Source organism: Musca autumnalis, unplaced genomic scaffold (genome assembly GCF_047663935.1).
Source record: "Musca autumnalis isolate F117 unplaced genomic scaffold, ASM4766393v1 scaffold_5, whole genome shotgun sequence".
Classification (NCBI taxonomy): Eukaryota; Metazoa; Arthropoda; class Insecta; order Diptera; family Muscidae; genus Musca; species Musca autumnalis.
This window is the reverse complement of record NW_027412088.1, coordinates 35260218-35285247: the sequence shown is the minus strand read 5'-3', so window position 1 is coordinate 35285247 and position 25030 is coordinate 35260218. Positions and strand designations below refer to the sequence as shown.

At 38.4% G+C, this 25030-nt stretch overlaps 1 protein-coding gene across 23 annotated transcripts in view; it reads left to right on the top strand.

Moving 5' to 3' along the window:
• Rab32 (RAS oncogene family member Rab32) overlaps window positions 1–17896 on the top strand; it is an 82758-nt gene extending 64862 nt beyond the window's left edge. For all 23 annotated transcript variants that reach the window (XM_073992508.1, XM_073992488.1, XM_073992499.1 and 20 more), the window contains 3 exons: window positions 1819–2217; window positions 16434–16577; window positions 16645–17896. In XM_073992508.1, the coding sequence (XP_073848609.1) occupies window positions 1819–2217; window positions 16434–16577; window positions 16645–16761 (660 nt within the window). In that variant the 3' untranslated portion in view covers window positions 16762–17896. The remainder of the gene's footprint in view (window positions 1–1818; window positions 2218–16433; window positions 16578–16644) is intronic.
• Window positions 17897–25030: the final 7134 nt, after the last annotated feature.

Here is a 25030-nt window from a genome sequence, read left to right as displayed (position 1 = left end):
AATCCACGTTTATTGGCTCCAAAAAATCTTTAAAAAAATCTTTATTGTCCTCTTTGGCGGCTCCAAAAAATCTTTAAAAAATCCACGTTTATTGTCCTCTTTGGCGGCTCCAAAAAATCTTTAAAAAATCCACGTTTATTGTCCTCTTTGGCGGCTCCAAAAAATCTTTAAAAAATCCACGTTTATTGTCCTCTTTGGCGGCTCCAAAAAATCTTTAAAAAATCCACGTTTATTGGCTCCAAAAAATCTTTAAAAAATCCACGTTTATTGGCTCCAAAAGATCTTTAAAAATCCACGTTTATTGGCTCCAAAAAATCTTTAAAAAATCCACGTATATTTCCCTCACTGGCGGCCCCAAAAAATCTTTTAAAAATCCACGTTTATTGGCTCCAAAAAATCTTTTAAAAATCCACGTTTATTGGCTCCAAAAAATCTTTTAAAAATCCACGTTTATTGGCTCCAAAAAATCTTTTAAAAATCCACGTTTATTGGCTCCAAAAAATCTTTAAAAAAATCCACGAATATTGTCCTCTTTGACTGCTCCAAAAAATCTTTAAAAATCCTCGTTTTTGTCCTCTTTTGTGCCTCCAAAAAATAGGTTAAAAATCCACGCTTATCGACTTTTTGTGGCTCCTAAACAGTTTTAAAAATCTACGGTTATCGAAGTTTTTGGGTGGCTCCTAATAATCTTTAAATAATCCACACTTATCGATCTTGTTGGTGGCTTCTAAAAATCTTTAAAAATCCACGCTTATCAATATTTTTAATGGCTCCGAAAAATCTCCGCTTTTTGTATCTATTGTATCCTGCCACCATCTCATAATTTCCTATTTCTTTACCTAATACCACCCACCTCCAAAAAGTTCAACGCCTTCTGCTGAACTTTGATGAATCTCTTGTGCTGAAATATTTATTTCCTTTTTATGTTTTCCACTATTTTTTTGCATTTAAAAATAAATAACAACACTTATATTTAAATCACATTTATCTGTAGAGCTAATCATTGGCAAACATTGATTTCTTGTTGCTGCTGTTGTTGTTGTTGGTTTGTGGCATATTAGGTGACGCCGATGAAAATAACCAACAACAACAAACTACATACATCATGAAATTCGATTCCGTCTGGAAGACCTACAACTGTAAATGGCAGTCAGTTATTCCAGATTTCTCAGTTCATTTGGTCGACATGTGTTGTAGTTGTTATTATTGGGTTTGGTCAGGTTATTCATTTCACGTGACGCCTTCCTTCTTCTTTTTTTTGGTTTTTTATTATATTGGAGACACCACGGGAAAATAGTTTTTCTTAAAGAATATTCAGACCCAACACTTTTCTTTTTTGCTTTATTTTATTTGCTAACAGTGTTGTTGTTTTCAAGACATTCTTAGATACGGTATTAATGGCCCAGCTTCTACCTAACTGTCGTGTGTCCAATTTAAGAAGCTTATATTAGACTTAAGTCAATAATTACACACTTTTAATATGAATTTAATATGATACAACGTCATCAATGATTTGGAACTTTGAATTACCGTTGAGGTTAGTTTTCAGTTGATGGTGGATGTTAACGATTCGCTAAAGGGAAGTTTGTTATCTTTTATAGTTAATATGAGCTTTGCGTCACCAAAAATGTGAAGGGACATCAAACGATTTATAGGAAGTCCATACCTCCTAAAAACTGATGATGCTACGAAGGCGCTCTGAACATCCTTTAACTTCTAATTTCTAAGTATCTGTAGATTGTATACATTTATTTATACATTAGTTCCTCGTGTCTTATAAATATTTATTTTTCTTTTTTTTTTTTCTTCTTTTTCCAGACTATAATGACATCATCAAATGCCGAAAAACGCGAGCATCTCTATAAAATTCTAGTCATCGGTGAATTGGGTACCGGAAAAACATCATTCATCAAACGTTATGTCCATCAGTTTTTCAGTCAAAATTACAGGGCAACAATTGGAGTGGATTTTGCCCTAAAAGTTCTACACTGGGATCCCAACACCATTGTACGCTTACAGCTGTGGGATATTGCCGGTCAGGAACGTTTTGGCAATATGACCCGAGTGTATTACAAAGAAGCCGTTGGTGCCTTTATTGTATTCGATGTAACACGTAGTGGTACATTCGATTGTGTTAGTAAATGGAAAGAAGATTTAGACTCGAAAGTCCAACTGCCGGATGGTAGTCCAATTCCATGTATATTGCTGGCCAATAAGGTAAGTGGGAATTATATTTGCATAAATCTTTCTAGAAATTTTTAATCGAGGCGGTTTTGTAAAACAATGAAAGCCTGTTCTCTTGGCCGCTAATTTTTCCAAGCAATAAGCGTCTATTGCTAGGGGACTTCAATGCAAGGGGTTGTTCACGACAATTGTCCTCTTTGGTGGCTCCTAAAAATCTTTTAAAAATCTCCACATATTGTCCTCTTTGGTGGTTCCTAAAAATCTTTAAAAATTTCCAACTATTGTCTTCTGGGTGGTTTCTAAAAATCTAGAAAATTGTCCTCTTTGGTAGCTTCTAAAAATTCTTTAAAAATTTACGGCTATTGTCCTCTTTGGTGCTTCATAAAAATCTACAAAATTGTCCTTTTTGGTGGCTCCTAAAAATTTACGCCTGTTGTCCTCTTTGGTAGCTCCTAAAAATTCTTTAAAAATTTACGCCTGTTGTCCTCTTTGGTAGCTCCTAAAAATTCTTTAAAAATTTACGCCTGTTGTCCTCTTTGGTAGCTCCTAAAAATCTTTTACAACTTACGCCTATTGTCCTCTTTGGTAGCTCCTAAAAATATTTTACAACTTACGCATATTGTCCTTTTTGGTGGCTCCTAAAAATCTTTTAAAATTTCACGCCTATTGTCCTCTTTGGTAGCTCCTAAAAATCTTTTACAAATTACGCCTATTGTCCTTTTTGGTGGCTCCTAAAAATTTTTTAAAATTTCACGCCTATTGTCCTCTTTGGTGGCTCCTAAAAATCTTTTAAAAATCCACGCCTATTGTCCTCTTTGGTGGCTCCTAAAAATCTTTTAAAAATCCACGCCTATTGTCCTCTTTGGTGGCTCCTAAAAATCTTTTAAAAATCCACGCCTATTGTCCTCTTTGGTGGCTCCTAAAAATCTTTTAAAAATCCACGCCTATTGTCCTCTTTGGTGGCTCCTAAAAATCTTTTAAAAATCCACGCCTATTGTCCTCTTTGGTGGCTCCTAAAAATCTTTTAAAAATCCACGCCTATTGTCCTCTTTGGTGGCTCCTAAAAATCTTTTAAAAATCCACGCCTATTGTCCTCTTTGGTGGCTCCTAAAATCTTTTAAAAATTCACGCCTATTGTCCTCTTTGGTGGCTCCTAAAATCCTTTAAAAACTTACGCCTATTGTCCTCTTTGGTGGCTTATAAAAATCTTTTAAAAATTTACGCAAATTGTCCTCTTTGGTAGCTTCTAAAAATCTTTAAAAAATCCACGTTTATTGTCCTCTTTGGTAGCTCCTAAAAATCTTTAAAAAATCCACGTTTATTGTCCTCTTTGGTAGCTCCTAAAAATCTTTAAAAATCCACTTCCAATTTCCTCTTTGGTAGCTCCTAAAAATCTTTTAAAAATTTACGCAAATTGTCCTCTTTGGTAGCTCCTAAAAATCGTTTAAAAATTTACGCCTATTGTCCTCTTTGGTGACTCCTAAAAATCTTTAAAAATCCACGCCTATTGTCCTCTTTGGTGGCTCCTAAAATCTTTTAAAATCCACGTTTATCGCCCCTTTTGAGTGGCTCCTAAAAATCTTTAAAAATCCACGTTTATCGACCCTTTTGAGTGGCTCCTAAAAATCTTTAAAAATCCACGTTTATCGACCCTTTTGGTGGCTTCTAAAATCTTTTAAAAATAAACGCCTATTGTCCTCTTTGGTGGCTCCTAAAATCTTTTAAAAATTCACGCCTATTGTCCTCTTTGGTGGCTCCTAAAAATCTTTTAAAAATCCGCGCATATTGTCCTCTTTGGTGGCTCCTAAAAATCCTTTAAAAACTTACGCCTATTGTCCTCTTTGGTGGCTTATAAAAATCTTTTAAAAATTTACGCAAATTGTCCTCTTTGGTAGCTCCTAAAAATCGTTTAAAAATTTACGCCTATTGTCCTCTTGAAATGAAATGAATAAGCTCCAAATTGATATACTTGGTGTCAGTGAAACATGGTGGACAGATAGAGGAGAGTTTAAATCCCAAAATGCTATGGTGTATCACTCAGGAAATATGGATGTAATACACAGGAAAGGTGTAGATATTATAGTCAGAAAAGACATAGCTAATAGTGTAGCTAGGGTGTCCAAAAAACCGGTTTTTCCAAACAAAACGGTTTTCGGTTAACCGACATTTTCAATTTTTTCAAAAACCGGTTTTCGGTTTTCAGCAGTTGCCAAAACCGGTTAACCGGTTTAAACCGGTTTTGTTAAATGGGTACAAAATTGCTCATAATTTATAAATAGTTGATTAAAAATGTGCGACAAGGGGTAAATTAAGTATAACGACTTCGTTATTATATAATTATCTCAAAATATCCTTGTTATTTGGTATTCAACCTCGAAATGGGGGCTGCAAAATTAAAACAAAAATTGTGTTCTAACAATGGTAAACCATACAAATATAAAATTGTGTACCAAAGGAATTAAGTTTACATTTCATTAAGTCCGGATTCTTCGTCTCGCTTTGCCAACCTCAACTTATCGTGAAATGCCTGAATCCAACACTCATTTTGTTACCGTTACCCTTTATAACCTGACATTCGTCTGAAGCACTGGTGATCACTTCCTTACGGTAGCGTAAAAACAAACCACACGTATTCTCTCTTTATTTCTCATTTACCATTGCTTAGTAATGGGGAGAGTGTCTTACCACGACTAATACACGAACTATTCTGAGCACCGCTGGTCTAAAGATTTTGTTAATTATGCACAGACTCCCCCTAGTGAGGCTGATCATAGTGAACACTCTGTTTAATAATTACTATATCTGGACTAAACATTGGTTTTAAATTGTAGCTACTACAGTTCTAGTTCCTAGTTCACTGTACTAGTTCCAAAACGTGTGAATAACGTCATACAAACTGCCGTGTGATATTACGTATATTGGAACTACGTAGTGAACTAGATTGGCACAACTTTAAAAAAAATATATTTCAAATTTAAAGGTTAACAGTTAAGTTTAGTTCACTTTCAAGGAAACAATTGTAGTGAAATATTAAAAATATCACTATTTTTTTAAAACCGGTTAACCAACACAAATAACCGGTTTTGCCGGTTAACCAACACAAATAACCGGTTTTGCCGGTTAACCAACACAAATAACCGGTTTTGCCGGTTAATCGAAAATGACGTTTTTGGCGAAAACCGGTTTCGGTTTTGTAACTCAAAACCGGGTAACCGGTTAACCGGTTTCGGTTTTGGACACCCTAAGTGTAGCTGGCTCGATAGCGATGTCAGATAGAGTAATGATGATAAAAATCACAGGAAAACCATTAAATTTAAACATAATTCAAGTTTATGCCCCCACATGTGATGGAAATACCGATGAAGTTGAAAACTTTTACAATGACATCAACGAACTGATAAAAATGACGAAATCACATGAAATAACGATTATTCAAGGTGACTTTAATGCCAAAATTGGAAGCGAGAAGGTATATGGTATAACAGGAAAATATGGCTTGGGAGAAAGAAATGATAGAGGAGATAGGCTAATAGAGTTCTGTCAAGAAAATAATCTGACTATTACCAACACACTTTTTCGATTACATCCCCGAAGGCTTTACACATGGAAATCGCCACAAGATAATAGAGGAAACATAGTACGGAACCAAATCGATTTTATAATCATCAATAGACGTTTTAGATCCTCTGTGACAAAATGCTCAACCTCTCCAGGAGCGGACGTACCCTTAGATCACAACCTTCTGATGATGAATATGCGAATAAAATTGACAGTAATCCGAAAAAAGAAAACATCCCGTAAATTGAACACAGAGAAACTCAACAATCCAACAACAAAAAATGAAATCAAGCACCTCCTAAACCATAAACTTGAAGATATTGATGTGAACGATATGGATAATGTATGGCATAGCGTCAAAGAGACAATTTTCAATGTAGCAAACAACTCCATAGGAAACAATACAAGAAAAAATCAAGAGGAATGGATGACAGATGAAATCATAAAACTTCGAGAAGAACGAAGCAAGTATAAAAACGTAGATTACGAAAAATATTGGGAAATAAATAAGGAAATCCGCGCTGCGACACGGGCTGCAAAAAAATTATTACTGAATCAAAAATGCCGAGAAATTGAACACCTTCAATACATGCATGACGACTTCAACCTACATAAAAAGTTGAAAGAAACTGCAGGAATTTACAGAAAAATATCTCCAGCAATTCTTGTAGATGAAAATAACCAGCCGATCTTCGAAGCAACTGAAAAAAAGAATTTATGGAAAAGATATATTAAACAAATGTTCACAGATGAAAATCGATCAGAAAATATAACCGACTTGAATGCTGACGTCACTGGAACCCCTATTACGCGATCTGAGGTGGAACAAGCTCTAAAGTCTCTAAAAGACAAGAAAGCAACAGGGCCCGACGAAATCCCCTCAGAAATACTGAAATTAATAGATGGAAATAATATACTATTGATAGTGGAATTACTTAATCACATATATAATACAGGACAATATCCAAATGATTGGCTAATCTCAACCTTTATTGCAATACCGAAAAAATCAAATGCAAAAAGGTGTTGCGACTACAGACTTATTAGCTTGATGTGCCACATTCTAAAATTGTTTCTTAAAATTATCCATAAACGGATATATGCCAAATGTGAAGCTGCTATGGGAAACTCTCAATTTGGGTTCAAAGAGGCTATGGGTACCCGAGAAGCCCTTCTCTGCATACAAGTACTTGTTCAGAAATGTAGAGATGTGCAGAAGGACGTTTTTATATGTTTCATTGACTATGAAAAGGCTTTTGACAACGTCCAGCACGATAAATTAATGACTATTCTGAGAGACATTGGTATTGAAGAAAAAGAAATAAGATGCATACAAAACCTGTACTGGAATCAGAAAGCCCGGATAGAAGTAAATGGCGAACTAACTGATGAAATATCAATATCTAAGGGGGTCAGACAAGGATGCATCTTATCACCTCTGCTGTTCAACATATACTCACAAAAGATATTTCATGAATCGATTGAAACTGAACGAATAGGTATAAAAGTGCATGGAACATTAATAAATAATATACGTTATGCTGATGACACCACACTAATAGCTGGAAGCCTATCAGGATTGCAAAAACTATTAGATAGACTTACATGCGTAAGCGAGCTATATGGCCTTAAAATTAATATAAAGAAGACAAAATATATGGTAATCAGCAGAAAGGATCAAAATTACAATACAATACTCAAAATAAAAGATGATACAATCGAACGCGTTAAAACCTTTACATACTTGGGAACACTGTTGAACGAACAATGGAACATGTCAAAAGAAATAAAACGTCGTGTGGAGTTAGCCAGAGGTGCTTTCTACAAATATAAGAAAGTTCTTACTAACCATGACTTGAGTCTCTCGACAAAGACCAGATTCGTAAAATGTTATATTTGGTCCACATTATTATATGCAGTAGAGGCGTGGACAATAAAAAAAGCTGATGAGAAAAAAACTTGAAGCCTTCGAAATATGGGTATACCGTCGCATTTTGAAAATACCTTGGACTGCGCGGGTCACAAATGAAGAAGTCTTAAGAAAAATGAATTTGGATCGACAATTGCTGAAATCTGTCAAAAGCCGTAAAATTGCATACCTAGGACATCTCATGAGGAACGATAAGTACAAATTTCTCCAGACCATTATTAAAGGCAAGGGTGACGTAGGGGATGGAAGATACCAAGGAACGGTCCTGACCGGTTTTAACATGGCAAAGCCCAGGATTTATCTTGGTCCCTCTTTCATCCCAAGTGGACACTGACCTCCCCGTGGTGTCACCTGGGGAACTGCCTTTAACACCCGTTAAAGGTAGTGAGCTAACATGTGCCGCGCGTTCACCCATAAGAACGTTAAAAACTTGGGTTTGGGCGTCGGGTTAGTAACCCTCCCCTAGAAAAAACAGCCTACTATGAAAAAACGAAAGAAAAGAAAAACAAACCCCTCTAAAGTTGACGAACCCCGCAAACGTTTTAAGGACCATGATCTGCGAATCTGCACCTGGAATGTTCGCACTCTTTATAGAGAAGGTGCAGTCTTCGCATTGGCAGACGTACTTGAAAAGTACAAGACCGATATTACTGCCATACAGGAAATACGATGGATTGGGAAAGGCGTCACAACAACACCTAAAGGTGACGCACTGTATTATAGCTGCCATGACGTAAAGTATGAGTTTGGTTGTGGATTCGTAGTTAGTCGAAGACTAAAACATCTTGTATCCAGCTTCACTCCAGTGAATGAAAGACTTGCTGCAATTCGAATAAAAGCTAAATTCTTCAACATCAGCTTTATCTGCGCTCATGCTCCCACTGAAGAAAAGGATGAACAGACCAAAGATATATTTTACGAGCGCTTAGAAGAAACATATGACCGTTGCCCTGCCCATGACATTAAAATCATTCTAGGCGATTTTAATGCCAAAATTGGAAAGGAGAATATCTTTGGCCCAACAGTCGGGAAATTCAGTCTCCACAGTGAAACATCTGACAATGGTATGAGACTGATAGACTTTGCAGCTGCAAAAAACATGGTAGTTAGCAGTACCAGATTTAATCATCTCGATATTCATAAGGGCACCTGGCTGTCTCCAGATCAGAAAACAAGAAACCAAATTGATCATGTTGTGATAGATGGAAGACATTCATCGAGCGTGTTGGATGTACGATCGTTCCGAGGCGCAAACATTGATTCGGACCACTACCTTGTTGCAGCAAAGGTACGCACCCGCTTAAACGTAGCAAACAAAGTACGAACAGACACAACACGAAAGTTAGACATCGGTAAGCTGCAATCACAACAGATAGCCACAGCATATTCCACTCAACTAGCCCAATTGCTTAATCAAAGCCCTCCTCATCCCGATAACATATCAGCGCAATGGCAAAGCATTGCCCACTCCATGCAAACAGCCGCAAAATCCATACTTGGATACCAGAGACCTCCACCAAGGAATCCATGGTATGATGAGGAGTGTCGTGCTGCCACCGAAGAGAAAAATGCGGCATATAAGGCTACTTTACAATCCGTAGCAACGCGTAGCGCACGAGAGAGATACAGGGAGAAAAGGAGAGAGGAGAAACGTCTTTTCCGCAGGAAAAAGAGAGAGATGGAAAAGCGGGAGTGTGAAAAAATCGAGATGTACAGGAGCCAGAATGAAGTCCGAAAATTCTACCAAAGAGTCAAGCATCAAACTGATGGCTTTGGTACAGGCACATCCTCCTGTAGAGACCAGCAAGGTAATTTGGTAACTGATACAGATAGTGTACTCAGGATATGGAAAGAACATTTTTCAAATCTGTTGGTATCCAATAGCAGCGAAGACGACGAAGATACCACAGTCCCAATCCCAGAAGATGGTATTGAATGTATACCGCCCAGCCAAGATGAGGTAAAGACAGCAATAAATCGGCTGAAGAATAATAAGGCAGCAGGGGCCGATGGCTTACCAGCCGAGCTGTTCAAAACCGGAGGCGACACGCTGATAAGGTGTATTCATCAGCTAGTTAGCACCATCTGGCAGGAAGAACGAGTACCCGACGATTGGAACCTGAGTATCCTGTGCCCCGTCCACAAGAAGGGAGATAAGACTGTATGCTCTAACTATAGGGGCATAAGTCTACTCCCTATTGCCTACAAGATCGTGTCAGGGATATTGTGCGAACGACTAAAGCCAATGGTCAACGAGATTATTGGACCATACCAATGCGGCTTTAGACCTGGCAAGTCCACCATTGACCAGATATTTACCCTGCGGCAAATCCTGGAGAAGACCCAAGAGATGCAGATCGACACCTACCACCTTTTTGTCGATTATAAAGCAGCCTTCGACAGTCCGCTGCGCTCAAAGGTATTCCAAGCCATGTCTGAATTTGGTATTCCCGCAAAGCTCATCCGGCTTTGTAAAATGACTTTAACTGACACGAGGTCCTCAGTTAAAATAGGAAAGAACCTCTCCGAAGAGTTTGGTACCAAAAGAGGTTTCAGACAAGGAGACAGCCTTTCGTGTGACCTCTTCAACATCCTGCTAGAAAAGGTTATACGAGAGGCAAACGTCAAAAGAAGTGGCACAATCTACACCAACAGTCACATGTTACTTGCTTATGCTGATGATATAGACATCATGGGTCGATCAGTAAAAGAAGTAACTGATACCTTTATAAAGGTCGAAGGAGAATCTGCTAAAGTGGGTCTGGCGGTAAACGGTGAGAAGACCAAGTTGATGGTGTCGACGCGCAATGCGTCCATTGAGCTCGGACCGACTGTGGAAGTTGGTTCCTATAATATTGAGGTAGTAAAAGACTTCGTCTACCTCGGCACCTCCGTCAACACAACAAACGACATCAGTTGTGAAATAAAAAGAAGAATTGTATTGGCCAACAGATGCTACTTTGGATTAAGTAAGCAGTTTAAAAACAAAGCCACATCTCGTCAAACAAAAATAACGCTCTACAAAACACTGATACTACCCGTGCTGATGTATGGCTCCGAAGCCTGGGTACTTGCGCAAGCAGACATGGCAGTGCTTGGTGTGTTTGAGAGAAAAATTCTTCGAAAGATCTACGGACCAATCTGCGTTGACGGTGAATATCGACGTCGCATGAACCACGAGCTGTATCTGCTATACAACGACATGAATATTGTTAAACGTATCGAGATGCAGCGATTGCGTTGGCTAGGCCATATCATAAGAATGAGCGATGATGAACCCGCTAAAAAGGCGTATGAATACATGCCACATGGCGGTGCACGCAGAATTGGCAGGCCAAGGAATAGATGGCGCAAACAAGTGGATGATGAGATGACAAGGCGCGGTATTCCAGTGTGCAAAGCAACAAATAGAGAGGAATGGAGATCTCTTCTTAGTTCGGCCTATAGAACAAATGTTCTGTAATGGGCCAGCTAAGTAAGTAAGTAATTATTAAAGGCAATGTTGAAGGAAATCGAGTTCGAGGCAGAAAAGAGTTATCTTGGATTAAAAACATCCAGGATTGGACTGGATACAGTAATGAAAGAAATCTAATACACGCTGCAAGAAATAGAGAATTAATATCACTAACATAACATAAAATGAAGTATATAAAATAAAATGTATAAAGAATATATTTATTATATTGTATGATCGCTTTATATCCGAATACCGGATGTGCAAATAAAGAAGAAGATTGTCCTCTTTGGTGACTTCTAAAATCTTTTAAAAATAAACGCCTATTGTCATCTTTGGTGGCTCCTAAAATCTTTTACAAATTCACGCCTATTGTCCTCTTTGGTGGCTCCTAAAAATCCTTTAAAAACTTACGCCTATTGTCCTCTTTGGTGGCTTATAAAAATCTTTTAAAAATTTACGCAAATTGTCCTCTTTGGTAGCTTCTAAAAATCTTTAAAAAATCCACGTTTATTGTCCTCTTTGGTAGCTCCTAAAATCTTTTAAAAATCCACGCCTATTGTCCTCTTTGGTGGCTCCTAAAAATCTTTTAAAAATCCACGCCTATTGTCCTCTTTGGTGGCTCCTAAAAATCTTTTAAAAATCCACGCCTATTGTCCTCTCTGGTGGCTCCTAAAAATCTTTTAAAAATCCACGCCTATTGTCCTCTTTGGTGGCTCCTAAAAATCTTTTAAAAATCCACGCCTATTGTCCTCTTTGGTGGCTCCTAAAAATCTTTTAAAAATCCACGCCTATTGTCCTCTTTGGTGGCTCCTAAAAATCTTTTAAAAATCCACGCCTATTGTCCTCTTTGGTGGCTCCTAAAAATCTTTTAAAAATCCACGCCTATTGTCCTCTTTGGTGGCTCCTAAAAATCTTTTAAAAATCCACGCCTATTGTCCTCTTTGGTGGCTCCTAAAAATCTTTTAAAAATCCACGCCTATTGTCCTCTTTGGTGGCTCCTAAAAATCTTTTAAAAATCCACGCCTATTGTCCTCTTTGGTGGCTCCTAAAAATCTTTTAAAAATCCACGCCTATTGTCCTCTTTGGTGGCTCCTAAAAATCTTTTAAAAATCCACGCCTATTGTCCTCTTTGGTGGCTCCTAAAAATCTTTTAAAAATCCACGCCTATTGTCCTCTTTGGTGGCTCCCAAAAATCTTTTAAAAATCCACGCCTATTGTCCTCTTTGGTGGCTCCTAAAAATCTTTGGTGGTTCCTAAAAATCTTTTAAAAATCCACGCCTATTGTCCTCTTTGGTGGCTCCTAAAAATCTTTTAAAAATCCAAGCATATTGTCCTCTTTGGTGGCTCCTAAAAATCTTTTAAAAATGCACGCCTATTGTCCTCTCTGGTGGCTTAAAAATCCAAGCCTATTGTCCTCTTTGGTGGCTCCTAAAAATCTTTTAAAAATCCACGCCTATTGTCCTCTTTGGTGGCTCCTAAAAATCTTTTAAAAATCCACGCCTATTGTCCTCTTTGGTGGCTCCTAAAAATCTTTTAAAAATCCACGCCTATTGTCCTCTTTGGTGGCTCCTAAAAATCTTTTAAAAATCCACGCCTATTGTCCTCTTTGGTGGCTCCTAAAATCTTTTAAAAATCCACGCCTATTGTCCTCTTTGGTGACTCCTAAAAACCTTTTAAAAATCCACGCCTATTGTCCTCTTTGGTGACTCCTAAAAACCTTTTAAAAATCCACGCCTATTGTCCTCTTTGGTGACTCCTAAAAATCTTTTAAAAATCCACGCCTATTGTCCTCTTTGGTGACTCCTAAAAATCTTTTAAAAATCCACGCCTATTGTCCTCTTTGGTGGCACCTAAAAATCTTTTAAACATCCACGCCTATTGTCCTCTTTGGTGACTCCTACAAATCTTTTAAAAATCCACGCCTATTGTCCCCTTTGGTGACTCCTAAAAATCTTTTAAAAATCCACGCCTATTGTCTTCTTTGGTGGCACCTAAACTCTTTTAAAAATTCACGCCAATTGTCCTCTTTGGTGGCTCCTAAAATCTTTTAAAAATCCACGCCTATTGTCCTCTTTGGTGGCACCTAAAAATCTTTTAAAAATCCACGCCTATTGTCCTCTTTGGTGGCTCCTAAAAAATCTTTTAAAAATCCACGCCTATTGTCCTCTTTAGTGGCTCCTAAAAATCTTTTAAAAATCCACGCCTATTGTCCTCTTTGGTGGCTCCTAAAAATCTTTTAAAAATCCACGCCTATTGTCCTCTTTAGTGGCTCCTAAAAATCTTTTAAAAATCCACGCCTATTGTCCTCTTTGGTGGCTCCTAAAAATCTTTTAAAAATCCACGCCTATTGTCCCTCTTGGTGGTTCATAAAAATCTTTTAAAAATCCACGCCTATTGTCCTCTTTGGTGGCTCCTAAAAATCTTTTAAAAATCCACGCCTATTGTCCCTCTTGGTGGTTCATAAAAATCTTTTAAAAATCCACGCCTATTGTCCTCTTTGGTGGCTCCTAAAAATCTTTTAAAAATCTACGCTTATTGTCCTCTTTGGTGGTTCCTAAAAATCTTTTAAAAATCCACGCCTATTGTCCCTCTTGGTGGTTCATAAAAATCTTTTAAAAATCCACGACTATTGTCCCTTTTGGTGGCTCCTAAAATCTTTTAAAAATCCACGCCTATTGTCCTCTTTGGTGGCTCCTAAAAATCTTTTAAAAATCCACGCCTATTGTCCTCTCTGGTGGCTCCTAAAAATCTTTTAAAAATCCACGCCTATTGTCCCTCTTGGTGGTTCATAAAAATCTTTTAAAAATCCACGCCTATTGTCCTCTTTGGTGGCTCCTAAAAATCTTTTAAAAATCCACGCCTATTGTCCTCTCTGGTGGCTCCTAAAAATCTTTTAAAAATCCACGCCTATTGTCCTCTCTGGTGGCTCCTAAAAATCTTTTAAAAATCCACGCCTATTGTCCTCTTTGGTGGCTCCTAAAAATCTTTTAAAAATCCACGCCTATTGTCCTCTTTGGTGGCTCCTAAAAATCTTTTAAAAATCCACGCCTATTGTCCTCTTTGGTGGCTCCTAAAAATCTTTTAAAAATCCACGCCTATTGTCCTCTTTGGTGGCTCCTAAAAATCTTTTAAAAATCCACGCCTATTGTCCTCTTTGGTGGCTCCTAAAAATCTTTTAAAAATCCACGCCTATTGTCCTCTTTGGTGGCTCCTAAAAATCTTTTAAAATCCACGCCTATTGTCCTCTTTGGTGACACCTAAAAATCGTTAAAAATCTACTCCTATTGTCCTCTTTGGTGGCTCCTTGAAATCTTTTAAAAATCCACGCCTATTTTCCTCTCTGGTGGCTCCTAAAAATCTTTTAAAAATCCACGCCTATTGTCCTCTTTGGTGGCTCCCAAAAATCTTTTAAAAATCCAAGCCTATTGTCCTCTTTGGTGACTCCTAAAAATCTTTTAAAAATCCAAGCCTATTGTCCTCTTTGGTGACTCCTAAAAATCTTTTAAAAATCCACGCCTATTGTCCTCTTTGGTGACTCCTAAAAATCTTTTAAAAATCCACGCCTATTGTCCTCTTTGGTGACTCCTAAAAATCTTTTAAAAATCCACGCCCATTGTCCTCTTTGGTGACTCCTAAAAATCTTTTAAAAATCCACGCCTATTGTCCTCTTTGGTGACTCCTAAAAATCTTTTAAAAATCCACGCCCATTGTCCTCTTTGGTGACTCCTAAAAATCTTTTAAAAATCTACGCCTTTTGTCCTCTTTAGTGACTCCTAAAAATCTTTTAAAAATCCACGCCTATTGTCCTCTTTGGTGACTCCTAAAAATCTTTTAAAAATCCACGCCTATTGTCCTCTTTGGTGACTCCTAAAAATCTTTTAAAAATCCACGCCTATTGTCCTCTTTGGTGACCCCTAAAAATCTTTTAAACTTCCACGCCTATTGTCCTCTTTGGTGACTCCTAAAAATCTTTTAAAAATCCACGCCTATTGTCCTCTTTGGTGACTCCTAAAAATCTTTTAAAAATCCACGCCTATTGTCCTCTTTGGTGACTCCTAAAAATCTTTTAAAAATCCACGCCTATTGTCCTCTTTGGCGACTCCTAAAAATCTTTTAAAAATCCACGCCTATTGTCCTCTTTGGTGACTCCTAAAAATCTTTTAAAAATCCACGTCTATTGTCCTCTTTGGTGACTCCTAAAAATCTTTTAAAAATCCACGTCTATTGTCCTCTTTGGTGACTCCCAAAAATCTTTTAAAAATCCAAGCCTATTGTCCTCTTTGGTGACTCCTAAAAATCTTTTAAAAATCCACGCCTATTGTCCTCTTTGGTGACTCCTAAAAATCTTTTAAAAATCCACGCCCATTGTCCTCTTTGGTGACTCCTAAAAATCTTTTAAAAATCTACGCCTATTGTCCTCTTTAGTGACTCCTAAAAATCTTTTAAAAATCCACGCCCATTGTCCTCTTTGGTGACTCCTAAAAATCTTTTAAAAATCCACGCCCATTGTCCTCTTTGGTGACTCCTAAAAATCTTTTAAAAATCCACGCCTATTGTCCTCTTTGAGGACTCCTAAAAATCTTTTAAAAATCCACGCCTATTGTCCTCTTTGGTGACTCCTAAAAATCTTTTAAAAATCCACGCCTATTGTCCTCTTTGGTGACTCCTAAAAATCTTTTAAAAATCCACGCCTATTGTCCTCTTTGGTGACTCCTAAAAATCTTTTAAAAATCCACGCCTATTGTCCTCTTTGGTGACTCCTAAAAATCTTTTAAAAATCCACGCCTATTGTCCTCTTTGGTGACTCCTAAAAATCTTTTAAACTTCCACGCCTATTGTCCTCTTTGGTGACTCCTAAAAATCTTTTAAAAATCCACTCCTATTGTCCTCTTTGGTGACTCCTAAAAATCTTTTAAAAATCCACGCCTATTGTCCTCTTTGGTGACTCCTAAAAATCTTTTAAAAATCCACGCCTATTGTCCTCTTTGGTGACTACTAAAAAATTTTTTAAAAATCCACGCCTATTGTCCTCTTTGGTGACTCCTAAAAATCTTTTAAAAATCCACGCCTATTGTCCTCTTTGGTGACTCCTAAAAATCTTTTAAAAATCCACGCCTATTGTCCTCTTTGGCGACTCCTAAAAATCTTTTAAAAATCCACGCCTATTGTCCTATTTGGTGACTCCTAAAAATCTTTTAAAATTCCACACCTATTGTCCTCTTTGATGGCTCATAAAATCTTAAATGATATGATTAAAAAAATATACGTTTAACCTAACTTTATTCTTTCATTTTTTGCTTGCAGTGCGATCAAGATAAACAGGGTATGGTAACCAATGCCGAGAAAATGGATGAATATGTTAAGGAACATGGTTTTGCCGGATGGTTTGAAACCTCAGCCAAGGAGAATATTAACATCGATGAGGCAGCTAGAGCATTAGTTAATAAGGTAAAGCAGAACTTAAATCACTATCATAAATTTAATAATAATTATACTTCTCTCTCTCGCATTTCAGATTTTACTTAATGATAAGCTGATCAGTGCCGCCGATTTAGCTGATAGCGAAAAATTCAATCTCAACCAGAGCGCTGATCAAACTCTAAACGATGAGAAGAGTAAATGTTCCTGTTGATTGTTATGTGTTTTTTGCAACAACAACAATAAAAGTGGTTTCATGCAAAACAGAGAAAAGCTTTCAACAGAGTCCTTTTCTTCTCCAAGACATTTGGGAATTTGGGAGGCCTGGCAGATTTATGTTCGTTTGGAAAGACCATTACTATTGGCACCACCCCGTATCATTAAGTTTAGTAGATTGTGTAGTTTTTTTTATATTATACATATTTAATAACGTAATATACTTACAGGAGACAAACACACATATACACACAGCTAAACATACATACATATATACAAACTTACATAAAAAACATACATATACTACTTAGATATAAGCAACTGAAAGAGAAGAATAAGAAAGAATATGAATATTTTTATACGTACTGTCGTCTCGTCGTTTGTTTAAGGTCCATTATTAATAATATATACAAACATACTTACGTATTTAATACAAAAGAATTGTCTGAAATTATACATCTAGGCCTTCTATAAGTATTCTATTCAACAAACCATTATGGGTTTTTTGCCAATTCTTGTTTTTGTTATAATTTTTTAATTTTTTTGTAATAAGTCGAATGTGGTTATAACAAACAGCCACCATTATAAACTACAGGTTGTTTCGAACTACTACCAATAATGGTAGACTCTATGAGAGAACGGAATCACATACATATCATCGTTCTTTTAAGTCAACAGTTCCTTTTTGTATGAATATATACCATCTTCGTCGATTAACTGTTATCTTAACAACCGTAGTTTGTAATAAAGGATGTTTGTTCATTACAACCACGTTCCACTTTTTTTGTTTATAAATCTCTTTGTAGCCATATTTTGTAGTAAGCATATAATATATTTTGATGGAGATGATAACAACTAATCCCATGCCGTTATTCTCCAACACCTTAATATTTTAACATTGGATCCACATTTATTTATTTGTAGAGAAATTTTTATTTTTTATTGTATGTATATTTTAAGAAAATTTGCTTTAAAATTGTATTTATTGTTTGCCTTGTTTTTTATTAAAATATTTTTTGGCTATAAATTGTTTAATAAAAATTGTTCTGTTTTGGTGTTTACTAAATTATACTTTAATCGTTTTTATCATTCAAAATAAAGAGTCGTTAATTTACAATAATTTAACGTTATAATTTATTCGGATTTTGTTGTGTATAAGGAAAGTTGAAAGTAAGTATATAGATAAATATTTTCTCAAATAGTTCCAATCAAATGCAAAACTTTTATGACCCACCCAATAGGTCGATAAGTCTGGATTTTTTTAAGATTTTTCGGAGCCACCCAAAAGGTCGATAAGCGTGGAGGACCCACCCAAAAGGATTTTTTAAAGATTTTTAAGAGCCACCTAAAAGTAAGTGTGAATTTTTTAAGATTTTTAGGAGCAACCCAAAAGGTCGGTGGACTTGGATTTTTTAAAGGTTTTTAGGATCCAACCGAAAGTTCTGAAGTATGGAGTTTTTAAAAAACATTAAGAGTCACACAAAAATTCGGTTAGTGTGGATTTTTTAAAGATTTGAGAAGCCACCAAAGAGCACAAGAGAGATGGATTTTTTAAAGATTTTTAGGAGCCACTAAAGAGAACAACAGGGGTCGATCTCTCCCACGACGATCGGATCTACGTTCCGGAGCGACCCGAGCAACGCTCGGCCAGGGATCGTCAACTCAGCGACAGCTGTATCAACCCGTTTTTCCAGCAGGTGAGCAAATCATGCCAGCAGCTTTGCTCAGTATCCTGCTGATTATTGCTGGCATTGAACAGAATCCTGGCCCCAATAACACCGAGGTCACGATCTGTTCCGTGTGCCACTCTAAAATAAACCAAAATCTAACCCAGGTTCGTTGCAATGGCTGTAAACAATGGTGTCATATGCGCCGGTGTTCTGGACTCTCTAGTCATAGGGATTGGACAGAGACGTTCATGGCTAATTGTTGTTTACGTCAGCGGCGTAGCAGACGTAGGTCCTCTGCAATCAATATAATTACCAGGCGCCCAACACCTACCGCCCCGAACTCACCAGATCAATGGATATGTTCAGTTTGCCACGAAGTTATTCGCAGAAATATAGCGTCTGTTAAATGTAATGGCTGCAAGAACTGGTGCCATCTGCGGAGATGCACCAAACTTAGGTCTCATAGACAGTGGAATGGAAACTTCGTGGCAAGCTGCTGTCCGTCCACCTCAACAGCGCATTACACTGCAACACATGGGAACTCAACGCAAACAATGAATGTCAACTTAGCCAAAACACCACTGCAACGAACCTCTACGCCACAAAATAACATCCACCCTACACAGTCTCCAACCTCATCTTCAAATTCATCTTCCTCTTCATCACCTATCATATTCCAACAATCCAACAATAGCACAATCATACTCCCGACACAGTCTCCAACCTCATCTTCAAATTCATCTTCCACTTCATCACCTATCATATCCCAACAATCCAACAATAGCACAATCATACTCCCGACACGCCTAACCCCTACTAATCATACTACTCCCCTCCACAGAACCTCCCACAACTCAATAAATACACCTCCCACCAATACACCTTCAACAACACATGCAACCACCACAACTGTCATACATAACAACCACTCCAACAATAACCCAACCTTTTTACAGCATGCTCCACAATCTTTCCTGATGCTCCAGCTTAACTGCAACGGACTCAGGAATAAAATTGTGGAAATTACTAATTTTATGTCCAATAATAATATCATAATAGCTGCAATCCAGGAGACCAAAATTCCACCAGAGTGTAGGTTATCCAGTCACGGTAACTATGTCATCGTTAGAAAGGATCGGGTCAGATGCCATGGGGGGGGGCTCGCGTTCATCATAGAGAGGAGCGTGAGTTACAGGCTCTTAAGCTTACCCACCTTGGATCCTGCCGATGACATCATGGAAGTCATGGCCATTTCAGTTCTGACGGAAGGTACAGAACTGGAAGTCATCAATATTTACATTCCGCCTGTCAACAGCCTCAGGCCCGGTTACAGCCCATCCATAGAGCATCTTTTGGTAGGTGATAACCGTATAATCCTTGGTGACTTCAATGCTCATCATGAGCTCTGGTTCTCCCAGTTACCAAACGACGGACGTGGCGATTCCATAGCTGAACAGATAGACTCATCGGATTTCTACCCTATAAACGATGATTTCCCCACTCGAATCACGGCTCATTGTTCCAGCTCCCCTGACATAAGCATAGTCAGCTCGTCGCTTCTGCCCTTTACATCCTGGCAGACCCGTGTTTCGATGGCATCGGACCATATTCCGATAATCATAACTGTGGAGAAATCTAGCGACTTTGTGGAGCCGGAAAAGCGTACATTCATAAATTACAACAAAGCCAACTGGCCTGGCTTTATGAATGGAATTGACGATGCTATCAGTCAGTTGCCGCCCCCCACATGTGCCAGAAAGGGAGAGAGTAAATTCAGGAATATAGTACTCCGGGCAGCAAAACGCTTTATCCCATCAGGCAGAATTCCAAAATGGAGGCCCAATTTCCCAACACCCGCAGCACGCCTGGCCGAACAGAGGGATACATTACGTCAGACGACGCCAGATGACCCGACAATACCAGCCCTGACGGAGGAAATTAATAACCTCGTTAACCAGCATCGCAGGGAAAAATGGTTGAAACATCTGGACAAGTGCGAAGCTGGTTCGCACAAGCTGTGGTCCACCATCAAGAGTCTATCGGGAGCGAAAACCAATATAGGAAATATGGCGATAAATTTCGGAGGTGCTGATTTATCGGATGCCAAAAAATGCGCGCTTAAGTTCTGTCAGCAATTTGTGGTCCACCCAACAGAGCAGAACAGGGGCAAAAGGGCAGTCCTCAGGAGAGCCAAAAATCTTAAAAAAGAAGCTCCCACTCAAATTTCACCAGAGGACGTAAGCGCAGCCATCATTAAGGCCAAACCATCCAAGGCCTTAGGACCAGACGGCATCTCGATGCTTATGCTAAAGCATATAGGTCCGGCAGCAAAGTGCTACCTAGCACAGATCATGACACTTTCTATCAACCAGTCAGTGATTCCGGAGGTTTGGAAGAGCGCAAGGATAATCCCGCTACCAAAACCAGATAAGACAGCCAGCCGAGGAGACTCGTACAGACCTATCTCCCTTCTGTCACCGCTGGCCAAGGTTTTGGAATCCCTCCTGCTGCCGTATATGACAGAAGAACTTAAACTTGCACAACACCAGCATGGCTTTAGGAAAGCACACAGCACCACCACTGCCCTTACTGATGTCGTCAATAGTATTGCAAACGGACTTAATCACAAAAGACCTGCCCATCGCACCATAGTCGTGGCCTTGGATTTGTCCAAAGCTTTCGACACTGTTGATCATGCAATACTTATTGGCGACATCCTGGATTCTACATTGCCTAACACAACCAAGAGATGGTTATGCAATTACATCAACGGCAGGCAGGCATATGTAGAATTCAGAGGCAAGAAGTCGAAGCGCCGTAAACTAAAAATGGGTGTTCCACAAGGCGGTGTCATCTCGCCCCTGCTCTTCAACTTCTATTTATCTAAATTCCCTGCACCTCCAGCAGGCGTAAAACTGATAACGTATGCGGACGATTGCACCATACTTGCCACTGGAGAAGATGTTGATGAACTTGAGCAACGAATAAACAGCTACATTGTCACAGTCAGCACATTTCTCAAGGGAAGACATTTAGAGCTATCGCCACATAAATCCTCTGCAACCCTGTTCACTTCATGGACTAAAGAGGTGAGGCGTCAACTAAGCATACATATTGGAGAAGGGACAATTCCAACTGTTCAGCACCCTAAAATTCTAGGGGTTACCTTCGATAGTATGCTTACGTTCGCCAGCCATGCAACAGTCCTGAAGTCAAAAGTCCAGAAACGGAACAAGGTGCTCAAAGCCATCTCGGGCACCACGTGGGGCAAAGAAAAGGAGATCCTATTGGCCACTTATAAAGCAGTCAGCAGATCGGTCCTTAACTATGCTGCACCCGTTTGGACGTCATTCATTAGCGACACCCAATGGAATGGGTTACAGACCACGCAAAACAATGCCCTGCGAACCGCAACCGGATGTGTCCAGATGACGAGTGTGGATCATCTGCATCAGGAGGCAAGGATACTGTCAGTGAAGCAACATAATGTGTTGCTCTCTCGACAGTTCCTGCTGGCATGTCATCAGCCCACGCATCCCAACCACCACATCGTGGTTCAGGATTCACCCCCTAGACACATCCGGAAGGACATTAAGCGGTACAGCCCAGACATCCAGGATGTCATTCCAACTGACATCGACCGACTGTCACTAGTTGCATCGCTTAAACAGATTCATACTCAAGCAGTCCAGCAAGCCGTAAACGAATATGAATCAAATCGTGTCCTTAACCGTCAACCACCAGCGGTAGCAGAGGTCGAACGATCCTTGCCCAGGAGAACCAGAACCATCCTAGCGCAGCTCAGATCAGGCTGGTCAACCATCCTAAATTCCTACCAGGCTAGAATCATGCCAGGAGTGGAAGATATCTGCCCTCATTGCAGACAAGGACCGCACGACACAAAACATCTTTTTGCATGCCCATCACAACCCACAGACTTACGCCCCATAGATCTGTGGTTAAAGCCAGTAGAAGTGGCTAATTTCCTGCAGCTCCCAGCCTAATCCCGTCAGCACAATCCCAATCACATCCAAACTCATCCCCACAAACATCCACACACATAACAACCTAATCCATCCTCACACAAATCACCCTCCACACAGTACCGGCACACGTACAAACTTAATTCATACCACCATCTTATGAATCATTTCAGGGAAAACGAGACAGCCAAACTGTTACAACAACAACAGGGGTCGATTTTTTTAAGATTTTTAGGAGGCACGCAAAGGTTGAAAGAGGACAATAGGCATGGATATTTCAAAAATGTTTAGGAACTACCAAAGAATACAATAGGCGTAGATGTTTTAAAGATTTTTAGGAGCCACAAAAGTGGACTTAAGCATGGATTTTTGAAAAAATTTTAGGAACTACCAAAGAATACAATTGGCGTGGATTTTTTTAAAGATTTTTAGGAGCCACAAAAGTGGACATTAAGCATTGATTTTTTAAAGATTTTTAGGAGCCACAAAGGAGGACAATAAGCATGGATTTTTTAAGATTTTTAGGAGCCACCAAAGACGACAATAAGCGTGGATTTTTAAAGATTTTTAGGAGCCACCAAAGACGACAATAAGCGTGGAGTGTTAAAGATTTTTAGGAGCTACCAAAGACGACAATAGGCGTGGATTTTTAAAGATTTTTAGGAGCTACCAAAGAGGATAATAAGCGTGATTTTTTTTAAGAATTATAGAAGCCACTAAAATGGACAAAGAATCTTGCATTTGTTGGAGCCGTCCAAAGGTCGATAAGCGTGGATTTTTTAAAGATTTTTAGGAGCTACCAAAGAGGATAATAAGCGTGATTTTTTAAAGATTTTTAGGAGCTACCAAAGAGGATAATAAGCGTGATTTTTTTAAGAATTTTAGGAGCTACCAAAGAGGATAATAAGCGTGATTTTTTTAAGAATTTTAGAAGTCACCAAAATGGACAAAGATTCATACATTTGTTGGAGCCGTCCAAAGGTCGATAAGCGTGGATTTTTTAAAGATTTTTAGAAGTAAACCAAGAGGACAATAAGCGGGATTTTTAAAGATTTTTAGGAGCTACCAAAGAGGACAATATGCGTGGATATTTTAAAAATTTTTAGAAGTAACCAAAGAGGACAATAAGCAGTATTTTTAACGATTTTTAGGAGCCACCAAAGAGGACAATAAGCGTGGATATTTTAAAGATTTTTAGGAGCCACCAAAGAGGATAATAAGCCTGGATTTTTTAAGATTTTTAGGAGCCACCAAAGACGACAATAAGTGTGGATTTTTTTAAGATTTTTAGGAGCGACCAAAGACGACAATAAGCGTGGATATTTTAAAGATTTTTAGGTGTCACCAAAGAGGACAATGGGCGTGGATTTTTAAAAGATTTTTAGGAGCTACCAAAGTGGACAATAGGCGTGGATTTTTAAAAGATTTTTAGGAGCCACCAAAGTGGACAATAGGCGTTGATTTTTAAATGATTTTTAGGTGTCACCAAAGAGGACAATGGGCGTGGATTTTTAAATGATTTTTAGGAGCCACCAAAGTGGACAATAGTCGTTGATTTTTAAATGATTTTTAGGTGTCACCAAAGAGGACAATGGGCGTGGATTTTTAAATGATTTTTAGGAGCCACCAAAGTGGACAATAGGCGTTGATTTTTAAATGATTTTTAGGTGTCACCAAAGAGGACAATGGGCGTGGATTTTTAAATGATTTTTAGGAGCCACCAAAGTGGACAATAGTCGTTGATTTTTAAATGATTTTTAGGTGTCACCAAAGTGGACAATAGGCGTTGATTTTTAAATGATTTTTAGGTGTCACCAAAGAGGGTAAAATTAAATGCAGATCTCAATGCAAATTAACGCTGCCGCCTGTCTAATGCTAGGTTTACATTTAGGAAATCCATTCGATTTCAACTGTCAATTACATTGTGACATATTGCAAAGACATCAAGCGTCCCAAATGAATTTGCATTTATTGCAATAAAATTGAATTATTTTCAAGGTTAGACATTGCAAAATATGCATGCTTGCCCAAATTGACATTTTTACTGATTTCTGTTTTATTGTACATTTACATTTACGAAATCGAGTGGATTTCAACTTATCAATTCCTTTCTGTATACGTCAAATGAAATCTCATCTGAAATCCATTGGATTTCATTCGACGTTTAAGCAATGGAATTGACAGTTGAAATCGAGTGGATTTTGTACATGTAAACCAAGCATTAGTGACAAAACTGAAAAATTCCAAATCTTGTGAAAAGGCATTCCCGGGACTCTACAGTTTCTATGAAAATGTGAAATGAAAACTTTAATAAAGGAAACAATTATAAAGGAAATATCATGGCAGAACTACCAGGCAGTGGTATCACACCAGCGCCCTGTTTCCCCACACGTAAATCTTGCATTTGTTGGAGCCGTCCAAAGGTCGATAAGCGTGGATTTTTTAAAGATTTTTAGAAGTAAACCAAGAGGACAATAAACAGTGGTATCACACCAGCGCCCTGTTTCCCACACGTAAATCTGGAGATTAGTACTGAGTTGAATGTCCTGGTCAATCACTAACTACCAAAAGATTCTAAGGATAACATTCGACACAATATTAGGTGAAGGCAGCA